The sequence below is a fragment of the Epinephelus moara genome, chromosome 21, assembly GCF_006386435.1.
Source record: "Epinephelus moara isolate mb chromosome 21, YSFRI_EMoa_1.0, whole genome shotgun sequence".
NCBI lineage: Eukaryota > Metazoa > Chordata > Actinopteri > Perciformes > Serranidae > Epinephelus > Epinephelus moara.
The window spans coordinates 16840445-16860369 of NC_065526.1; the positions used below are offsets into that span (position 1 = coordinate 16840445).

Below are 19925 nucleotides of genomic sequence, written 5' to 3' on the forward strand. Positions count from 1 at the left end.
TGCCTCCCGGACCGTAACAGGAAGATGATTCCACAGGAGAGGAGCCTGATAGCTGAAGGCTCTGGCTCCTGATCTACTTTTGGAGACTTTAGGGACCACGAGTAACCCTGCGTTCTCAGAGCGCAGTGTTCTGGTGGGATAATATGGCACTATGAGCTCTCTAAGATATGACGGAGCTCGACCATTTAGAGCTTTATAAGTTAACAGTAGGATTTTAAATTCAATTCTGCATTTTACAGGGAGCCAGTGCAGAGAAGCTGAAATAGGAGAAATATGATCACGTTTCTTAGTTCCTGTTAGTACACGTGCTGCTGCATTCTGAATTATCATCATCTTACAATCATCTTTTTAAAGACTTATTATTACCTCATAATAGGGAGTTACAGTAATCCAGTGTAGAGGTAACAAAAGCGTGGACCAATTTTTCCCACCATTTTATTATTTTATCCACTTAGCTTCAACCACCAGATCACCACCAAAATTTTATTTTAATTTTATATACTTTATTAATCCCTGAGGGGAAATTCAATTTTTCACTCTGTTTATCAATTACGCACAGGTCCGACTCCGAACACACACATGCACAAACTGGACCTATACATGCACTAAGTGGAGAGATGTCAGAGTGGGCTGCCCATGGACAGGCGCTCCGAGCAGTTGGGGGGTTCGGTGCCTTGCTCAGGGGCACAGGGGGTGAACTGGCACCTCTCCAGCTACCAGTTCACGCTCCACATTTTTGGTCCGGACGGGGACTTGAACAGGCGACCCTCCGGTTCCCAACCCAAGTCCCTATGGGCTGACTACTGTTACTTGTCCCATTATCAACCTTTCCTGAAAATTTCATCAAAATCCGTTCATAACTTTTTGAGTTATTTTGCAGACAAACAAACAGACCAACTCCTTGGCGGAAGTAATAAAGGGCATTGAAGATATACATCTCTTTATATACATTCTCTTTTCCAACTTATTCCCTAACTAAAACAGAAAACATTCTCCACACACAAAACAAACAAAAAAAAAGATAGTGGCATATTGAGCACATAAACCTACATGGAAACGTGTTTCAAGATCTCAGTCCACGCTAGTTCATACAGTCCGTTCCTAAGGCCAAGGCCCCATCATTTCCAATAAAGTCCAGAAAAGGGTCCCAGATGTGAAAAAACTTGAATGGCTCCATGGTTCCATAGTGCTCCAGATCCAATATGAACCCATAGGAACAGTATCTGAAATCCACTGAAGAAGAACACACCTCCTTGCACTAACAAGAAGCACCTTGAGCAGCTTCAGTCAAGAGGGGCTAAAGTTCAGGGTTTTTTTTTTTTTTTTTACTTAAAAATCAATTTCTTTACACACTTTGACCCAGAAGTTATTAATAAGGGCACCACTGCACCCAACAAACTCCACAAATCCATCCATCAGCTCCGCAATCCACAGTCAGACACATGCGGCTGCTTATTTACTGCTGAATTACAGCTCAAAACTCATGCTAACGACTAACGCAGCTCCATTGTGAGTGTTTTGCAAGCTGGCGAAACACCCTGGAGCCGGCTGTTTACTGCAGTTGACCTGTCTGTGCTCCGAGCTCATACTGCTCATACAGCATGAGAAAATAACTACAAGCACAACAATTCTCAGCTTCCTAGTTTGAAGCATTTTTGTAATGCGTTTCATAAAACAATTTATCATTCTGTTCTCCTCTTGTCTCATTTTGAATGTCTCATAGCCCACCACTAACATTTTAGTTTTGTGTCGTTAGAGAAAACGAAACGTACATTTTGTCATAGTTTTCATTATGAGAGATGGATTTTTAGCTTGTCGATGTCCCATCTTCATCATGGAAAAAAGGTTGACAAATTTTATCGTTATAGAATTTGTTAATGAAATTAATACTGAACTACACCCGCCAACCGTATCACCACACAGATGGAAGACTGCATGTACTCTTGGATGAGAGGCATGTGCTCAGGACAGAGTGGGTTGTAAACATTAATGGCGTCCACCCCAGCTAGTAGTAGATCTGTGCTTCCTCCTGCAAGGTTACATGATTGGCAGGTGTAGTTTGGTAGTGAGAAAATACTTCCTTCTTAAAACTGCTCACAACAAGGTCTGTGGATTATCTTGAGTAACCGGGTCATGGTTTCTGGAAAGAGACATTGATGTTGAGTTTTTCAAATGCATTTTTTGACACTGAGCTCCACAAGCTGAGTGCCATCTAGTTCCATTATATTGGAGAGAAGACAGACATCTCTACGGTTGATATCTCCAACACTCTGCAACTCACACTAAAACAATCTACACTGATACACAGCACTACAGGTAAAAGAAAAAAATGTGTTTTTGATTTTGGGGTGAACTGTCACTTTAAGGCAGTGTTGAATCCATAAGCAGCTATTTATTTTAACTACCATGGACCATCTCAGAACCATTTGAGCCTGTGATATGTCATTGATCATCAGTTTAACCTGCGTCTTGGTGGCTGGCGCTGCAGTTGTTGGTGCAGAGGAGAGCTACCGTACATTAATGATGCGTAGGAGGAGTGGTAACTTGGAAAGCTTGCTGTAGGACTGCCGAAGAGCCTGGAAGCCTCAGATGGCAGAACTGTGTATGTGGAGTATATATCATATTGATTTAAATTCTACTCACTCCCACGTGTCCAGCGCCCACTCCTCTCCTGCACTTTACTTTGTGACATAGAATAATAACTGTGCTGCTCTCGGGTGGATTACTAGAATCAGTGGCTCTGAACAACTGCAGACAAAGTCAGTTTGATTGGTGGTTTCAAGTGTTGGTCATATTTCTTAAGAGCAGACATGATTTGATGACCCGCTGCTTGTTCCTGCCAAACATTGTTCGGGTTGTTTGAAGATGTTTCTGTCAGAATTGAACACTGAAAGGAGCTAAAATGTGTGTGGTTCTTAAAAATTGGGTGATTGTGTTCACAGAATATTTTAGAGATGGGTTTTGGCAGAGACTCTCACTTTATTGTGTGAATACACGGTAAGACATGAAAGGCGTGTGATTATTTTGCACCAGAAAAAAAAAATATGCTGCCCCCTTCTTCACTGAAATGACTGGGTGAAGAGATGAACCTTTGTTACATTCAAACCCTTGCCAACGGAGTTCACACTATGCTGCTTAAGCCTGTCGCTGCCAGGAAAAGCTGTCTGTATTTTGCAGTAGGCTTGGTTTTGGTGTCTAGTGACTGTGGCGTCTTTGCCGTGAGGGTGCAGCAGAAGTGTTCAGTTTAACGTCAGTCAGCCAGAGCTTAAGGCCTTTGCACACTGAGTCCGAAACTTTTGTCCATCATTAAGTTTCTGCGTTTTTCACATCCGTCAGAGCCTTTAGAGACGTTTGACCAAGAATCAATGAAGAAAATGTGGCGGACAAATCATTTCATGACTCAGACAGCTCACTTTCAACAGGTCAGATAGTAATATTCATTTGGGTGATGATGAAGAGGGGGAGGATATGGACCACACACACAACGTGGAGGACAGCTCCATCTCTTCATGCAGTTGCGGTGCCAAATGAAAGACAGGGAGGGAGTGGTGACAGCCAGATAGGTAACTCCAGAGAAGAGTGCCTTTTCATTTTGTCACGTGAATTGTGAATTTTCACAACGAATAGAACAATAAAATGCATCGGAATCAGTGTGCAAGGTTTCTTTGCGTAACGTTCTTTTTTCGGATGATGGATTAAAAAAACGCACCGGAAATAGAAACGGAAACAGTGTGCAAAGGCCTCAAAGGCAGCAGGAAGGGATCAAAGTGATGGAGCAATCCAGGAGTATAGCTGTGGACGGAAAATCCTTAGAAGCAATTCAGGAAAGTTTCTCAAATGGATGCTCCAGGTCAAAAAGAAACTTGGCATTTGGAGGAAGGATAGAGGTGTTAAAAAAAACACACAAAAAAAAACACTTCAAGAAAAGTGCTCCTGAAGGCAGGGAAGATGCTGCGAGCTCGCCTGCAGGCATACATCATGAGCACACATCGACAGTGTTTGTGTAATTACGCTCACTTACAGAGGGGTCAAACAATGTTCCGCTCTCCAGCTTCAATTACAAAACCATACGACACTGATTTAAATTCTTCAAGTGGTGCTGTCTACAGCCGCAATATGCCAACTCAAAAGCCTTCTTGACTTCTTGCAGGAAGGAGAGCAGCTTGTCAAGAAGATTGGTGGAGTGTTTGCCTTTAAAGTGAAGGATGGACCAGATGGGAAAGAGGCGACTTGGGTCGTAGATGTGAAAAGTGGCAAAGGTTCTGTCACCAACGACACAGGTACGTATCCCAATGGAGGTGTTTAACTCTGCTGTCAGTGATAAATAACACTTATTTAGTGTTTTTGTTGCAGCAGTCTTATTTTTAAATGCATTTTTATGGACTTAGTGGCATATAGAGGTGAGGTTGTGGACTGTAAAGCAACTAAAACTTCTTGTGTGTGCCAACAGTGCAGGAGAACTATAGTGGCTGATACAAAAACATGAATGGCCCTATCTAGAGCCAGTGTTTAGTTTGTCCAATCATAGCTACTTAAAGCCCCTTTTATGCTGCCTGCTCAAGGTGGGAATGTCATGCCAATATTCCTCCTCCTTGTTCTGTATAAAAGGTACGATCACACAATGGGGGGACAGAGTTGTCTCGCCTTTAGCCGACAATGAGGGTAGTAACAGCACTGAGATGGGGATAGCCGGCAGGACAGGACCATGGTGGGAGGGACTGGTGTGATGTTTTGACAATGTGTTATGTGTGCAACCCAATGCAGGAGATTTAAAAAACTGCTAATAGCAGTTAGCAGCTAACTCAAAGAAGAAGAACAGCAGTTGAAAATGTCAGCAAACTGGGGAGAAATTGAGGTTCAGGAGCACTTAACTCTCCGAGCAGAAGTTGAGATCGGCCGCCATATAACAGGGATGATAATAGATGATCACGTTATGCCCCAGTTATTGTTTAGAAAGTGCTGCTGATGCATATGTCATATGTCAAACTTGGAGACTGACCCTGTTGTGTTGCACATCACGCCTCTTTTGTTTCTGGAACGCCTGCATGCTATGTAATCTCACACAGGGTGATGCATGTATCGTTTGGTTATGTATAAAAAAAAGCAAAGGTAGCTTAACGAAGGGACTTTGTAGTGGCCCTATTGTGGGGATCAATGTATAAAAGGGTTTTAGTAACAACATGGCGGACTATTTGGAGGACCCGCTCCTTATGTACATAGAAAAAGCTCATTCTCAGGTAAAGAAAGCACAATGATTCTTATTTTCAGGTGATTAGAAACTAATGAAAACATACTTACGAATATTACATTTTATGTATGTCATTATATCCATCCTAAATCCAACACACTGGAACTTTAAAGTGTACTTCCATCCTGGGCTTTACTATCCAACTTTTTGCCTCTTTTGTGTTGTATTGTGTTCAGTATAATGATTCACAGAAATATTGCTTTTAAGTCACAATAAGAATTCTGTGGCTGATTTTCCCTCAGTAAGACTTCTTTCTCTCAGCCCATTTCCACACACCTACCTCTTTAGCAGCACTTTGTACAGGCACCAACATGTGACATTTATGGCTTTCTCTTTTTTCGAGAGAACACCCACACATCTGTGTATCACATCCCTTGCTGTGATGATCATAGTCTGTGATGTCGAAGTAAAACATGTTCCAAACAGGCCGTAGAAACCAATTTTAATCACTTTGTTTGTTTGGCTGTTTTTCTTTGAAGCTCAGAAGAAAAATACATTTATTCCCACAGATAAGTGTTGTCAAAAATATCAATCTATTGCTACATTTTGATTCTGAATATTTAAAACCAGTTCAATACTCATTTTCCGCAGTATCGATACACCAGTACCAGCTGGGCTTTAGATTAAACAGAAGAGCAGCTCTGTGTCTCTCTTAGTGTTGTTGGAGAACTTGTGTGTGGAGGAGTATGGTATGGATGTAAACGGTATCGTTTAAATTAATATCTTGCTCAAAAACATATCAATATATCGTACATAGTCATTATATCGTTCAGCTCTACCGCTTGCTAGCTGCTAAATCATTAACCTCGGTGGCTTCTAGATACTTACAGTCGGGCAGCATACCTCACATAAATCCTGGTTTAGAAAAGAGAAACTTTGAACCAAGATTTAAACTTAAAATTGAGAAAATCTTCACCTCCTTTAGTGCTGTCTTCATTTTAAAAATATTATTATTGAAAGGATGATATTTAGTTGTTTATGTGGCTTCAGATGTCAGAGATTGTTTCGGCTGTCTACCTGTGTATCAGATAGATGCAATCCTAGTGAATTATCAGTCAATCAAGATACACACAGGAGCACAACCACCCTCTCATAAATAGCCTCCTGACTGTTTCCATTAGGCTGCACCCCCTCCTGATGTTCTCTGGATCTAAGCCATTATTTCTGAGGTAACCGTTGCCTCTTCATCTAACTCATTGTTCAGGAAGTGGAAAGAAAATCTTCAGGGATGTCGTCAGATGCTCTGATAAATTCATCCTGATTCTTTTTGCCTTTATTGTATGACAGTCGTGCCTTTGTATTTGGTGAGGGAGAGATTTTAGTGCCAGGCCATGTAGCTCTTGAAAGAAGAAATAACATCCTCTTTCAAATCAAAAACTCTGTGCAGGAGAAATGAAAAAACTCTTGTTTGAAAATGTTTTCCTGCTACAGCCTCACTTGGTCTGCTATGACCAGCAGCTCAACTGATGTTGTCTGTTAGCAAACTTTCTGTGTTCCCAACAGTACTGAGTCAGTTTGCTGATTATATTACTCTTCTCTGCCTTTGCTAACGTTACAGTGCATTTTAGCATATCGCAGGTAAACATTAGTTTAATAACAGAAGTAAATGCAGATGTATTTGATGTTTTATGTAGTTGTAAGGCCCTGTAAAAGACTAGGGCCTCTAGTTTCGCAGACCGGGCGAGGCGGAGGCGCAGCGCACCTGTACCGCACCACAACTGTAAATCAATGTTGAGTTTCTCTCGTGCGTGCGTGCTCTCTCTTTCTCTCTCGCAGTCTCACTCTGTTTTTTTTCTTTTGACTTTTCTAAGATGACAGATGCTGAATATATACTCCCTATCTGATGCTGTGGCTGTTTGTGGTTGGCTGAGAGGGATGTGAACTCATTAGTTTGCAGCTATGTTAATCAAATCAGGTTGGGTTTCCATTACGCGTACCAAACGTGCCAAACAGTGCCAATCCCCTTTGATCTGACATCAGATGTGACGGGACAGTCGATATAGAGATACATTTATGTGCTGATTGCAGATAGTTGCATTGAATAGTGGTTTTTGTGGGAATTTATTGCATCGTTAATGTGCCTGACATTCTGGAGACCTGCCTGTGAGGTTTTGGTGACGTGTGCGCACTGTCCGCCGGTCAGCCAAACTGCCACTACACCGGCTGCTCTCCGCCTGCGCTGACAGTAGACCTGGTTTCAGCTGGCGAGCTTTTAGCGCACCTTCGGCGAAGCCTTTTGGCACGAAACTGTCACTGCTCCAAGCTGGATCTGTCGACACCTCCCCCTGCTGCGCCGCCACACCCATCTCAGCGCACCTCGGTCTGCCAAACTACCAAACTGAGCGCGCCTCGGGTTGTGCTGCTGGAAACTAGCTCTGTGCGGGGTTTGCCACCCTGCGCCGCGCCGGGAAACTAGAGGCCTATGGCACCAAATTTCCTCGGAAAGGAACAAGAAAGAATCCGTCCATTTGTCCATACATACCTACATAAACAGATACATAAATAACAGGAGTAAACACACTGTACTTCAGGTCTGCTAATGATGATGTCTCTAAAGAAACTGTCTCAGGAGAATCTTAGAAAACGAAGGGAAATGTGGTGCCATCCTGTAATTAGAACACCTATTAAGCAAACTCATTCATTCATTCATTTTCTGTGTACTGAACACACAGCTGAATAAGGCGAGAGGCAGGGTACACCCTGGACAGGTCACCAGACTATCACAGGGCTGACACAAAAGCCCTTTTTAAATAGGAATTGTGCACATTTGCAGGAAAGCCCAATCAGTCTTTTTTTCAGCATTGGCAGTATAAAAACAAAATTGGGGAGTGCGGCAAAATGGGGGGCGTGAGCAAGTAACAAAACGTGTAGCTCAGCGTGTGACGTAAACAGTGACATACTCAGAGGAAAGCCGCGGCTGGTCAGTTCTTTGGCGATTCTCTCGTAAGTCGGCCCGTCTTTCACCCTCCCCGTCATCTGATGGTTAATGGCCTCTTTGTTTGTGAGGGCAAGGAGGCTGCATAATTCCTTGTCTCCTCAGTTGCTCATCTTTACTGTGTCCGTCAGGTTTGCATTTCCCTCTTGCTACTAGCTGCTCGCTAATTCCTGCTATCAGCTGTTTCCTGTTTATCCACCACCAGTGGGTCGCACGTGCCGCGTCATCAACAGCTCCTCCCACAAGTCTTCAACAGCCCCTCCCGTTGCGGAAGGCCGCCTCGGTCTGTTTAAACCAAAAAAGTTCCGCCAATATGTCTACTCTACGAGGCGGAAAATTGGGCACCTCGGATCAACTCGCCAATTCGGCTCTGTGTGTCTAAACGCTCGCAGCTTGCCGGCAAAACGGCCCAACATTTGCGGAAAATCTGGCAGTGTAAAAGGGGCTATAGGGACAGACAACCATTTACACTCACATTCACACCTACGGACAATTTAGAGTCACCAATTAACCTGCATATATTTGGACAGTGGGAGGAAGCTGGAGTACCTGGAGAAAACCCATGCAGACATGAGCAATGCATGCAAACTCCACACAGAAGGGCTCCCCCACCCTGAGGTCCCATTAAGCAAACTAAAGGTCAAAATTTGATTTTTTTTACACAATCAAACCATGTGTCTGTTTTTCCAGTCAAAAGAAACTATGTCTGCACTTGATAATGGTGATTTAGTAAGTTAAAGCGTCTTTATCTCCTTTACTGCGGCATATTTTTCCAGTGAAGTGGAATATTTTAGCTGAGTACAGTTACGAGACTGATTTAAAAAAAATTGTTTTCATTTGATTGGACTGCTAAAATGTGGGCAAACTTAGAGTTAAGCGCAATACAGAGCTACAGTGGCGTCTGCTGCTGAGTAGGCACCACACACACCTCCCTTGTCGTTAGATGAGGAGGAGGACGAGGGAGAGATGAATGAATCAAGCCTTTGCCGCATTGTTCTGGAAATGAAAACAAAAGTTTTGGCAACTGATACCCAAACACACACATTTTATTTATTTACTTACCTTTATTTAACCAAGAAGTCCCATTGAGATTGAAAATCTCTTTTAGAAGCGAGACCTGGCCGAGGTAGGAGCCAATAGAAACACATTTAAAATGCAACAATTTCAACATATAATACAAAAACCCACAATAAAACAAAAGCTATTCAAACATAGTGGCCTCTCAAGAGATCTGGGGTACATTAAAAAGCAATCACTTGGAGGAGCGTAGCTGGTAACTACCAGAGCTGACACACAGAAGGGAGCAGAGGTAGGCAGAAAGTTTGCAGAAAGTTTGCCCAGTATTGCTTCATAGTTAAAAATATACCAGTGTTGTTGTCTGCAAGTGGTCAATGACGTCCAACCCACCCTTCCTATCTCTCTCCATATTTCTCTGATGGCCAGTCACAATCCACTAATGGTGAATTCAAGGTTTATGTGACCGGTGTGACTAAGTCGTCGCCCAAAGTTTCATTTGATCGGATGAACTTTTGTTCGCATGTACATGATGAGTCATTAAAGGGGCAAAAAGCGAAATCGTTTCACCGCTAGGTTCGCTGTTGTGCACTGCCTGTAGACCAAAACAAAGTGTCATGAGCCACACCTCCCTCTAGCTCTGCTCTCCACCACCACCACCACCACCACCAACCCCCCCCCCCCCCCCCCCACCCCCCCCCTCGCGGGCTGCCCACTAGGCTAAAACATCCCCCCTCACGGGGGGGATTCACATGAACATACATGAACGCGCAGTCGGACCGGCTTGTAAACAGTGGGCTGGAGATCAACACAGAGAGAGGGTGTGTGAGGTCATGCTATACTCCAGATGAAATTACACCTCTAGTTCTTCACATAGCAATTTTTTAATTCCTTCAATATAGAAATGACGACTTTTGCTTATTGCTCCTATAAACATTTGAAATAGCTGAAAAGACAGGGGTTTTGATGTAAAAACACTCTAGTACTGGTCTGATTTTTTTTTACACCTACTTAGCATATAGCAAGAGATAAATTATTAAGTAACAGAGGGGACAGGATTAAAACTAGGAAAATGTATTTTTCATTTCATGGGAACGTAAAAGCACCGTGACTAGTTGCGTCACAGTGTGCTACGCTTCATTACAGGCGATATGTTTCACACTCATCGTTGCATCTTATATGACAAAGTTGGGTCCTCCTTAGCTAAGAGAAGGCATTGTATGTAGTTTATCTATAAGGCCCTTCTGTACTACCTGGTTACCTCCGCTCTCTGGTTGCATTTCAATGGGGTACTTACAATGTTAGGTCTCAGGATATCTTAACATAAGCTGTGCCCCTCGTTCACTCTTAACTTTGAAAGCGTGGCTTCAAAAATTAAGCTGTGACAATTGGACTGAGCTCCAAAACAAGATTACCTGTTAAATAAAGGAAGAAATTAATGTTAAAAATCCTCTAATTGCCACTTGTGGCCCCCACAGTGGGCGCTCTTAAGGGAAAGTTACATAATCTCACTTTAAAAGGGTTATTATTGAAAAGTTTATAATGACAGTGTATCAAGGAAAACTTGCTTTTTTTGTTCCAGCTGTGGACCAACTAACCGGAAACCCATTCCATGCTGGTGGAAAAGTTTTCATAGTGTCGTTTTCTGTCACAGCAGGCTGCAGTTTTCAGTGGAAAGGCTCTAAAACACCACCAAACATAACTCTGCAGCTCATACTGAGTTATAAAACTTGCCATGGTCACTTTTTGTTTAGATCATGTCAAAGAGGCATTTATATTACTGTTCAGGACAATAGAGAATTCACCGCACACACATATACATAACATTTCTATTGGGAAAAAAAAACATGTTTTCATCTGATTTCACTAGTTGATGTCTTTTTAATGTTGATGGAAAAAGGTTTTATTCTGCTTTAATAGACGGATTGTGGCCTTCAGAAATTAGTCCTGAAAAGCAGCACAACACGTCCACTTTTCATAATGCTTTCTGCATCCTTGCTCTAGTGAAAGAAACTGTATTTTACTTTTGTGCCTCACACACCTTTTTTTATACATATACTAGAGGAGTGTTTCATCCAAATGCCAAGTCTACTCTGAAGTGCTTTTATTTAGAGAACTCTAAGAATGGTAACTAACATTTGTTTTTTTTCTTCTTGCATCTTCTGAGCACATGGAGGATATTTTTTCTTAATGAGGGCATAAAGAGCAGCAAATGTGCATTTGTTTCTGTGTGTTAGACATTTTAGTTCTGATGCATTTGATGTATTGTAATCAGTTATAATAAATGAGCCCCTTAATTTCTTTCTTGTAGGTAAAAAGGCAGACTGCACTTTGGCCATGAGTGACGAGGATCTTCGGGATCTGATGACAGGAAAGCTGAATGCACAAACGGTATGTATTATCCTTATTTATCTGTACTCAGGTGGGGATGAGCATATTCTGTACAAAATGATCTTATAAAGATTAATCATATAATAATCTAGATATAAGATAGGCAGTAGTAAAAGTCACATTTTGGTTCATATGGTTTAGGGTAGGTAGGAAGGTAGGTAGATAGGTTGATAGGTTGATTGATAGGTAGGTAGGTAGATAGGTAGATTGATTGATAGGTTGATAGATTGGTAGGTAGGTAGGTAGATTGATAGATAGGTAGGTAGATAGGTAGGTGGTTAGATAGGTAAGTAGGTAGGTAGGTAGATAGGAAGATAGGTAGGTAGGTAGGTAGGTAGGTAGATAGATGGATAGGTAGGTAGGTAGGTAGGTAGGTAGGTAGGTACATTGATAGACAGGTAGGTAGATAGGTAGGTGGTTAGATTGGTAGGTAGGTAGGTAGGTAGGTAGATTGATGGACAGATAGGTAGGTAGATAAGGTAGGTACGTAGGTAGGTAGATAGATGGATAGGCAGGTAGGTAGATAGATAGGTAGGTAGGTAGATAAGCTAGGTACATAGGTAGGTAGATAGATGGATAGGTAGGTAGGTAGGTAGATAGGTAGGTAGGTAGATAAGGTAGGTACGTAGGTAGGTAGGTAGGTAGGTAGATAGATGGATGGATGGATGGATGGGTAGGTAGTTAGGTAGGTAGGTAGGTAGGTAGGAAGGTTGGTAGGTAGGAAGGTAGGTAGATAGGAAGGTAGGTACAGCGGTAGGTAGGTAGGAAGGTAGGTAGATAGGAAGGTTGGTACATCGGTAGGTAGGAAGGTAGGTACATAGGTAGGTAGGTAGGTAGGTAGGTAGGTAGGAAGGTAGGTACATCGGTAGATAGGTAGGTAGGAAGGTAGGTACATTGGTAGGGAGGTAGGAAGGTAGGTACATTGGTAGATAGGTAGGTAGGAAGGTAGGTACATCGGTAGGTAGGTAGTTAGGTAGATAGGTGGATCTTTATTTTACTTTAAAGAACTTTATTGTCTGCTTCTCTCAAACTTAGCAAAGGTACATACAGACACATAACACAAGTTATTTAGTATTTTAGTGACAGAGAAACTTTAGGGAGCTTAAAAAAAAGGTTCCCTTAACAGTGCGGGAAGTTGATTCTTAGACATGATACGGATGTTGACGATTCGTCATCAATTCACAAATGTCAATAAATGATTATCTAAATGTTTATGAATAAGGTAATGTTGATGGAAGATGCCTGGAGATTCCCATCCCTACCGCTCTCCTGTAAATATTAGTTTACAGAGGAACAACAAGCTCAATTATTGGCTGTAATTAAGTACTGTGTCACTTTATGATGCTTGAACATGTCTTGAGAAAGTTCAGTGTGACTGTAACGTCAACAGTTTTTGATAAATCAATGCAGAGGTGATTAGAGTGTGCAGGAAGTCCCTTTTTCTTTTAAATGTGGTCTTTGGAGGATTTGATTCCCTGCACCAAACACAAGACAATACAAATGATGTGCATGTTGCCTTCAACTCATCTATGTCAACACAAGACAATAAACTGTCTAGTACACCTAAAAGCCTCAGTCCTTGCTCTGTTTAATAACTTTCTGACACTCAGGGCAGAGAGGCATGGCAAAGTGTCGTGCAGCCCTAGCAATCGGCCGAAATAGGACCAAACTGCACTACTTACAGAGTAGAAGGTAGTCTCTGCCAGATGAACACAAAGTACGCAGTCCAAAAAATCAGGTGAAGGTATCTAAAAACACTGGGCAGGATCAAAGACTAAGATTCAGAAAAGTGGTCAAATACAAGAAACTCAGGAAACAAAGTGGAGTGATGACAGAGTGGCCGAGACAAAAAGAATCACTCAGACTAATTAAACAACAGTGGAAGGGTAATGAGGGACAGGTGCAACTAATCAGGGTGGGGTAGTTAATCACACAGGCGGGAGACACACAAGGGCATGGAATGAAGTAAAAGAGAGACAAAAGTGCCAGGACCAGGATGTAACAAAGATAAATGAGCTCTGATTGGATTGGATTTTGGCAAGCATCATTTCTAGTATGTCATTAGATTTCTGTTTGTTAAAAAATGTCATGTTTTCTTTTTCAGTGTAGCAGAGATGCATCTTTCAGTCACAAACATTCTTGCAGTATAAGTGCATTTTGATGGAGTTTTAATCATTTTCCTCCTCACTCCTGTCCGCAGGCGTTCTTCAAAGGCAAACTGAAGATCACTGGGAACATGGGCATGGCCATGAAGCTGCAGACCCTCCAGATTACACCGGGCAAGGCAAAGCTGTGAGAACCCGTGCTAGCTTGTTTCGCTCTGAGCAACACTTCAAGGACGGATTTGTTAGGAAACTTAATTGAATTTTGCTAATCAACAACCTCAATGAACACTTTTCATAATGTGGTTGATCTAAAGAGATGATCCATAAAGTTTTAATCCCAGCTGCTACGTTGATATCAGAGCACACTCAGTGCCAAGTACTTAGAGAATTTTTAATATCCTGTAATATGTTGTTTAATCTTGTTGACCCATCTTCTTCAAGTCTGATATAAATGCTGAAACATTCAGAGTCTTTAAGAGCCACTTGCTCATATGCAACATCAGTGCAATTTTCATAATATTCCAACACTGTATGTCCCTCTAATGTCCTGTCTGTCAAATTAAGCTTGTGGTTTAAAGCCGTTTAGGCCTCAACCATTTTGATACATCATTTTGTATATAATATACATCTGTAAATGATAACAAATATCTAATTTTTTAAGAATAAATCCTTCACTGACAATAACAACCTCTGGATTTATTTCCCTTAAAGGTTGCAATATTTACTTTCTTCTGTTTCATCATATTCTATCAAAATATTGTGGATTACACTTGAGTGATGACTTTGATTTTACATAACTCTGTTACAGTGTGAGATCAGGTGGATTTCACAACAGAAACCTGGGCCTGGATCAGAGTACACTTGACCTCAAAGTTCAGTTTTCTTGATTAGTGTGGTTGAAAAGGTCGTGTTGAGTATGGTTCATGTCTACTCAGGTACAGTATGCAACAGGTGTGAGCACCAATTGTACCAAAAGATGATAGTGGATGCTATTCAGCGTGAGTACAAGGAGTTTTTAGCTGGTTTTGAAACATCTGTTGACAAATGATGCGTCTTAATCAGACAGCAGCATGTGGAAAGACCGAGATTGGGTTCTGCAGCTGCCTTTGACCTAGGCAGCTAGGAGCTCCTGTGGAAGGCGGACAGCTCCGTGCCCAAAGCTTCCTACAGACTGAAATTTTTGCAGTCATATCCACCTTATTCCTGAGGGCACTACTATAGAAATGATTATGGGCGCAACTTACAGTGAGATAGCAGAAGTAGCAGTAAGCTAGTTTATCCATAGACTGGTTAGTCCCAGTAGCTACTCTTGGTGGCTAACCACCAACACTGGATCTAATAAACTTGGGTACGACATCAAGTTTGATGTATGCAGACTGTATGAAAACAGCGTCTACTGAATCACAGGCAATAGTTTCCCATACTGAGTGCACAAGGATGCTGCACAGGTTATTACTCTACAACTGTGAAGCTCAACATAGAGTCACATTGTTAAATATCCTAAAGTTTTGTGGGCACTATATACTGCAGTGTGTCTGTGTGTGTGTGTGTGTTTGATAGAATCTCTGATGTGACAATGCACCGCCACAGTTTCATCGCTTGTAATAAGGCCATCTACTTTATTTGCATTAATCTTTCACACTAATCAGATTTAAGAGGAAACACTTGTGCACGTAACAGCATACACCCACGCACTATTGGGCTTATAACTGCAGCACAGTTCTCCACTAGTTCTCACTGGATGGAATTCAACAAAGGGATTTTAGTTGTTTTGTTTTTGTTTTTTGTTTTTTTTAGCCTTTGTGCCCTACTTCCCTCTTTCTCCATTTCCCCTCCATTTGACTATTTATTTTCGAGTTGATCCCGACCTCTCCCTGCAGGCCTCCCCTCCTCCGCCCACCACTGTGCACCTTCTGCCAGATCCAGCTTGCGTTCCTAATTGCTCCTATCCAGCCAACTCCCTTTAGCCCACCCCCCACCCTGTCAGTCTGCCAGGTGGCCGGCTGGCCAAATGGTGATGTTCAGATGCCGCACAATCTGCAATACCGGCCTGCCTGCCTGCCTCACTGACCATTAGCAGTGGGCTAATGGGTCTTTGGAGATATATTGTAACAAGCGCAGCATGAAGGGGTGGGATGAGGTGAAGCGGGGTGGTGTTAGCTGAGGATTTTCAGGCTCTGTTTGCCTTAAGTCAACTTTAGAAGCTCAGCCTGTGCTTGAATACATAACCTGGTCTCAAAGTTTTCCTAGAAAGTAAAGTATATATTGGACTGTGTTTGAAGGAGACCCATCAATTCTGACTTTTGTTCAGTGGATCTACCTTCTGCATAAAGTGTAAAAAAGCACCCACCAAAGTTCACCCACCACCTGTCACTACTTATGTAATATGACAGACTCTCTGACTTTAGCATCTTTCTTGCAGACATATTGTCAGTTTAAGTCAGCGTTCGGAGCCGGACTGTGTCGAACAGCAAGCTGAACAGACTGAGGACAGGAAGTTGGATTTATAATTGCTCTCTGATTTTTTCATTTTTGAGACAGGGAAATTAGCTTTAGAGACTGAAACCGTTTTTTGTATCAGGCTGTAAACATGTTTATTTCTGCTGTAATGTTGGGCATTTTGACACTGGGGTCTATATTAGGTTCCTCCAACAAAACGCCAGTGGGATTTTCCCCGTCGGAAGAAAATAAGATCTTCGGCAAACAAACGTTTATCTTACTTACACATTTTGTTCAGCGAGATAAACTTCACATATAAACTCCACTTTTAGGATTTTTGAAGCGTAAATGCAATTGCCAGAAGCAAAAAGCTAACGTTAGGCTATAACCGAACAACACCACATGAACACCTGTTTATAGATTTTAAGGAGCACTATAAAATACAGTCAAAAGAACGTATGACTTCAACGTTGTCCCCTACAACAAGGCTGTAAAGCCGTGTTTGGTGTGATGACTCTCTGTAGCCTAATTTAGCCACCTGCTAGCAACTACTGTTTTTAAGACACATAAAAGCTTCAAAATTCATGAGTGGGACTGTTATGATAGCTTTATTGGTAGTGTAATGAATGTCTTGTGGGTGGTGGGAGGCAGGGTCAGCACTATTGTCACACTTGGGGGCTGGTGGTAATGACTCATTAGCTGCAATTAGCCACACCTGGAAGGAGAGCTAGAGAGGCCATTGAGCTGAGCGGGCACGCCACGAGGGAGACACCGGCAAGACATTCTGAAGACAAAGGTTCTGAGATCTGTGTAAATGCACATTCACTCTGAACAACCACGAAGAAGAACAGTGTCCAGTGGAGTCATCCGGTCTGAGCGAGCTGGTCACGAGGAGCAAGAGCGATGGCCTGGCAGTGAGTCAACCCCCCCAATAGGGAAGGTCGCACTCACCCAGGGAAGTCCAGGCACATGGTTCACGTCTAATGCAACACGTAGGGAGAGGCACCACGTTACAGGCACGCTAGCCTTAGTTGATGACGTTTTACGAGCCAGGTCAAGCAAAGCAGCGTAACAGGGACATTTACTGACGTATTTAATGTCGCAGAACAAAACGTGAATGTCACCACAGGCCTTATTTTAGGGATCTCACCAAAAACCTGTTAAAAAACACACTGACTTCAACACGAGGGAACAGGAAGTGCTAAAATGCAAACTTATTTCTGAGTTGTCTTGCTGCACTCTGTTGCAGGATAATAGCACAGTGAATTTTCCTTATGTTCTAAAGATTAGGATTATTGGATGTGACGTGTGTGCGATGCAGGCAAAGCAGCTAATAGCTAACTTTTAGCTAAGATGCTGGTCAAACCAAACCAAGTAGGGCCATAGCAGCAAAACCCCTGAGTGTATTGAACTGACTGTGTTTCATTGCTCATTAGTTTTTTCCCCCGTTAAAGGGTTTTTTTTGGGGAGTTTTTCCTTATCCGCTGCGAGGGTCATAAGGACAGAGGGATGTCGTATGCTGTAAAGCCCTGTGAGGCAAATTGTGATTTGTGATATTGGGCTTTATAAATAAAATTGATTGATTGATAATTAATCTTTTCATTTTAAGAGGAAAGTTGTGTTATCCTCAAATATCCAAGACATTACTAATTTTAAAGTGGATTTGGCGAACAAAGTGGACTTCCTCTAGTACCTCTTTGCTTCCTTGTTGTTTTCACAGGATGTTTGTCTCTCTTCATCATCTTTGTGAAGAGCAGGAGCTCCACGTCTATAATCAATTACAAACATCTGCATTGAGGAAGCTTTTCAGAAACATTCATTAAAAAAAAACCCATTATGTAACCATAGCAACCTCACACAGATGCTTTGTGCTATGTTAATGGGTTTTCTCATGAGAAGTCTATGTTGAGTTAACATGCATCCCACTCCTCCATCACATACTCAATATATATATGTATGTATAGGCCGAGTGCCGAAGACAATTACAGCCGTGACGATATACAGTACAACGTCATGACCTCTCATGTGATATTGCTTTTATACAACAGTTCAACAACATCTTAAATAACAATGCTGAGTAAGGAAATGTTAACAAAAGGTGATGAAATAAATCATTTAAGTATGTTATGTAGCTCTGCGAAAAAAAAAAAACAGTTCCCCCAGTCTGTTGCCAGGCAGCGCAGCACACACACTGCGCTCACACAGCAGTTATCACTCATATTGGGATAGTGGCATTGCGCCCACCCTTCAGTACCCCCCCCTGGTTAACACCTATAGCTCTGCCAGCACTGTTAGTTAGCTGTTGTTATCATTGTTTATTGACTTAGCACCGTTAGCTGCAAGCTGCCAGCTAGCTAGCTACCTGGTGTTCAGAACTGTGTGCCAACAATATGCTCTAACTGTTGCATACAGCTCCTTTAAATATACTGAAACACTCCTCTGGCAGTTTCCTTTCGATCTGTCTCTCCTGATTGTTTCGTCAGTGGGTTGGCAATTACACACAATTCCCCTAAACCCGCTTTGCTAAAGTGTTTCTCTGATATTATTAACTCGATCTTGCTCCAAGGCTGCTCATGTTGCTCCTGCTCATAACTTTTGCTTGAAACCAGTAGAACAACCAGTTAAATTACATTTTATAGCACACCTGAGAGACCACTCTAATGGCCTGCACAGTAACCTGCTGTATGGATGCAGTGTGTAGAATACATGCTATAGATTTCTGGTGTAATTAAGTCCTTGACGTGTCATTTATTGACGCTCTCTTTTTTTAGAATGGACCATGTGGCATAGTGCACATCAATATGAAGATTTTTTTCTAAGCCAATTTTTAATAAACTGTCCACGCTCCCAAGTGTGCTTGGCTTGGATTGAACCAAGACTCTCTGGCAATCTTTTAAATCTCTTCTCTTTACTCATTTACCAGCTCAGTTGGCTTCAGTTTACATTGGGAATTATTCATATTTGAACATGGCACTGGCTCAGGTTAGTAAGTGAACAGCTGCTGCGTGTTTATATTCCTTTTAAAGGAATACTTCTACACCCAAATGACTATATGTATGTTGATTACTCACCCAGTATTACGTAACTTGTGAGGAAAACTCGCACATGAACAAAGAATCTAAAAACATATATCCAGTGGTATGCTCAGTTCTTCCCAAACAGACAGACCTGTCCAACAGGGAACTAAGATACTGTAGAAGTGAACTTACCAATGTTCTCTTCAAAGCCAGAAGGCCAAAACACACCGGTGGTGAACGCCCTGCGCCAAAAGATACGCCCCTATTATTTTCAATACAACCCCACAATGGACACACCACACCACTGTCCAATTTCTGGCTTTGTCGCCCCTGGAATTAAATACATTTCTCTGCTTGTTCATACGAGCTCCTGTAGCAGCTCCTTTTCCCTGCTCCTATAGCAGCTTGATTCCTCTCCTCACCACTGATGCATAAAGAGAACTCTGTAGCTCTTACTTCCTCACGTGTGACAAAGAATGGATGAGGAGGGGCGTCGGTAGCTTAGTGGATAGTGCCAGCGCCCTATGTATAGAGGTGATGCCTCGCTGCAGCGGCCGAGAGTTCGACTCCGGCTTGCAACCCTTTGCTGCATGTCGTCCCCCCACTCTCTCTGTCTCCCCATTTCACACTGTCCTGGGGCCTCATTTATAAAAGAGTGCTTAGGATTCATACTAAAAGTTGACGTGCGCCCAAAAGCTGAAAATGGCATGCGCCAAAAAATAATCTGATTTATAAAACCGTGCGCACGCACACTTGCACGCAATGTTCTCTTTATA

General features: G+C 42.2%; 1 protein-coding gene across 1 annotated transcript in view; it reads left to right on the forward strand.

Moving 5' to 3' along the window:
• Positions 1 to 14380, forward strand: part of scp2a (sterol carrier protein 2a) — a 27137-nt gene extending 12757 nt beyond the window's left edge. The window contains exons 14-16 of the mRNA XM_050033394.1: positions 4151 to 4280; positions 11509 to 11588; positions 13789 to 14380. Of these exons, the coding sequence (XP_049889351.1) occupies positions 4151 to 4280; positions 11509 to 11588; positions 13789 to 13884 (306 nt within the window). The 3' untranslated portion in view covers positions 13885 to 14380. The remainder of the gene's footprint in view (positions 1 to 4150; positions 4281 to 11508; positions 11589 to 13788) is intronic.
• The last annotated feature ends 5545 nt before the right edge of the window (positions 14381 to 19925 follow it).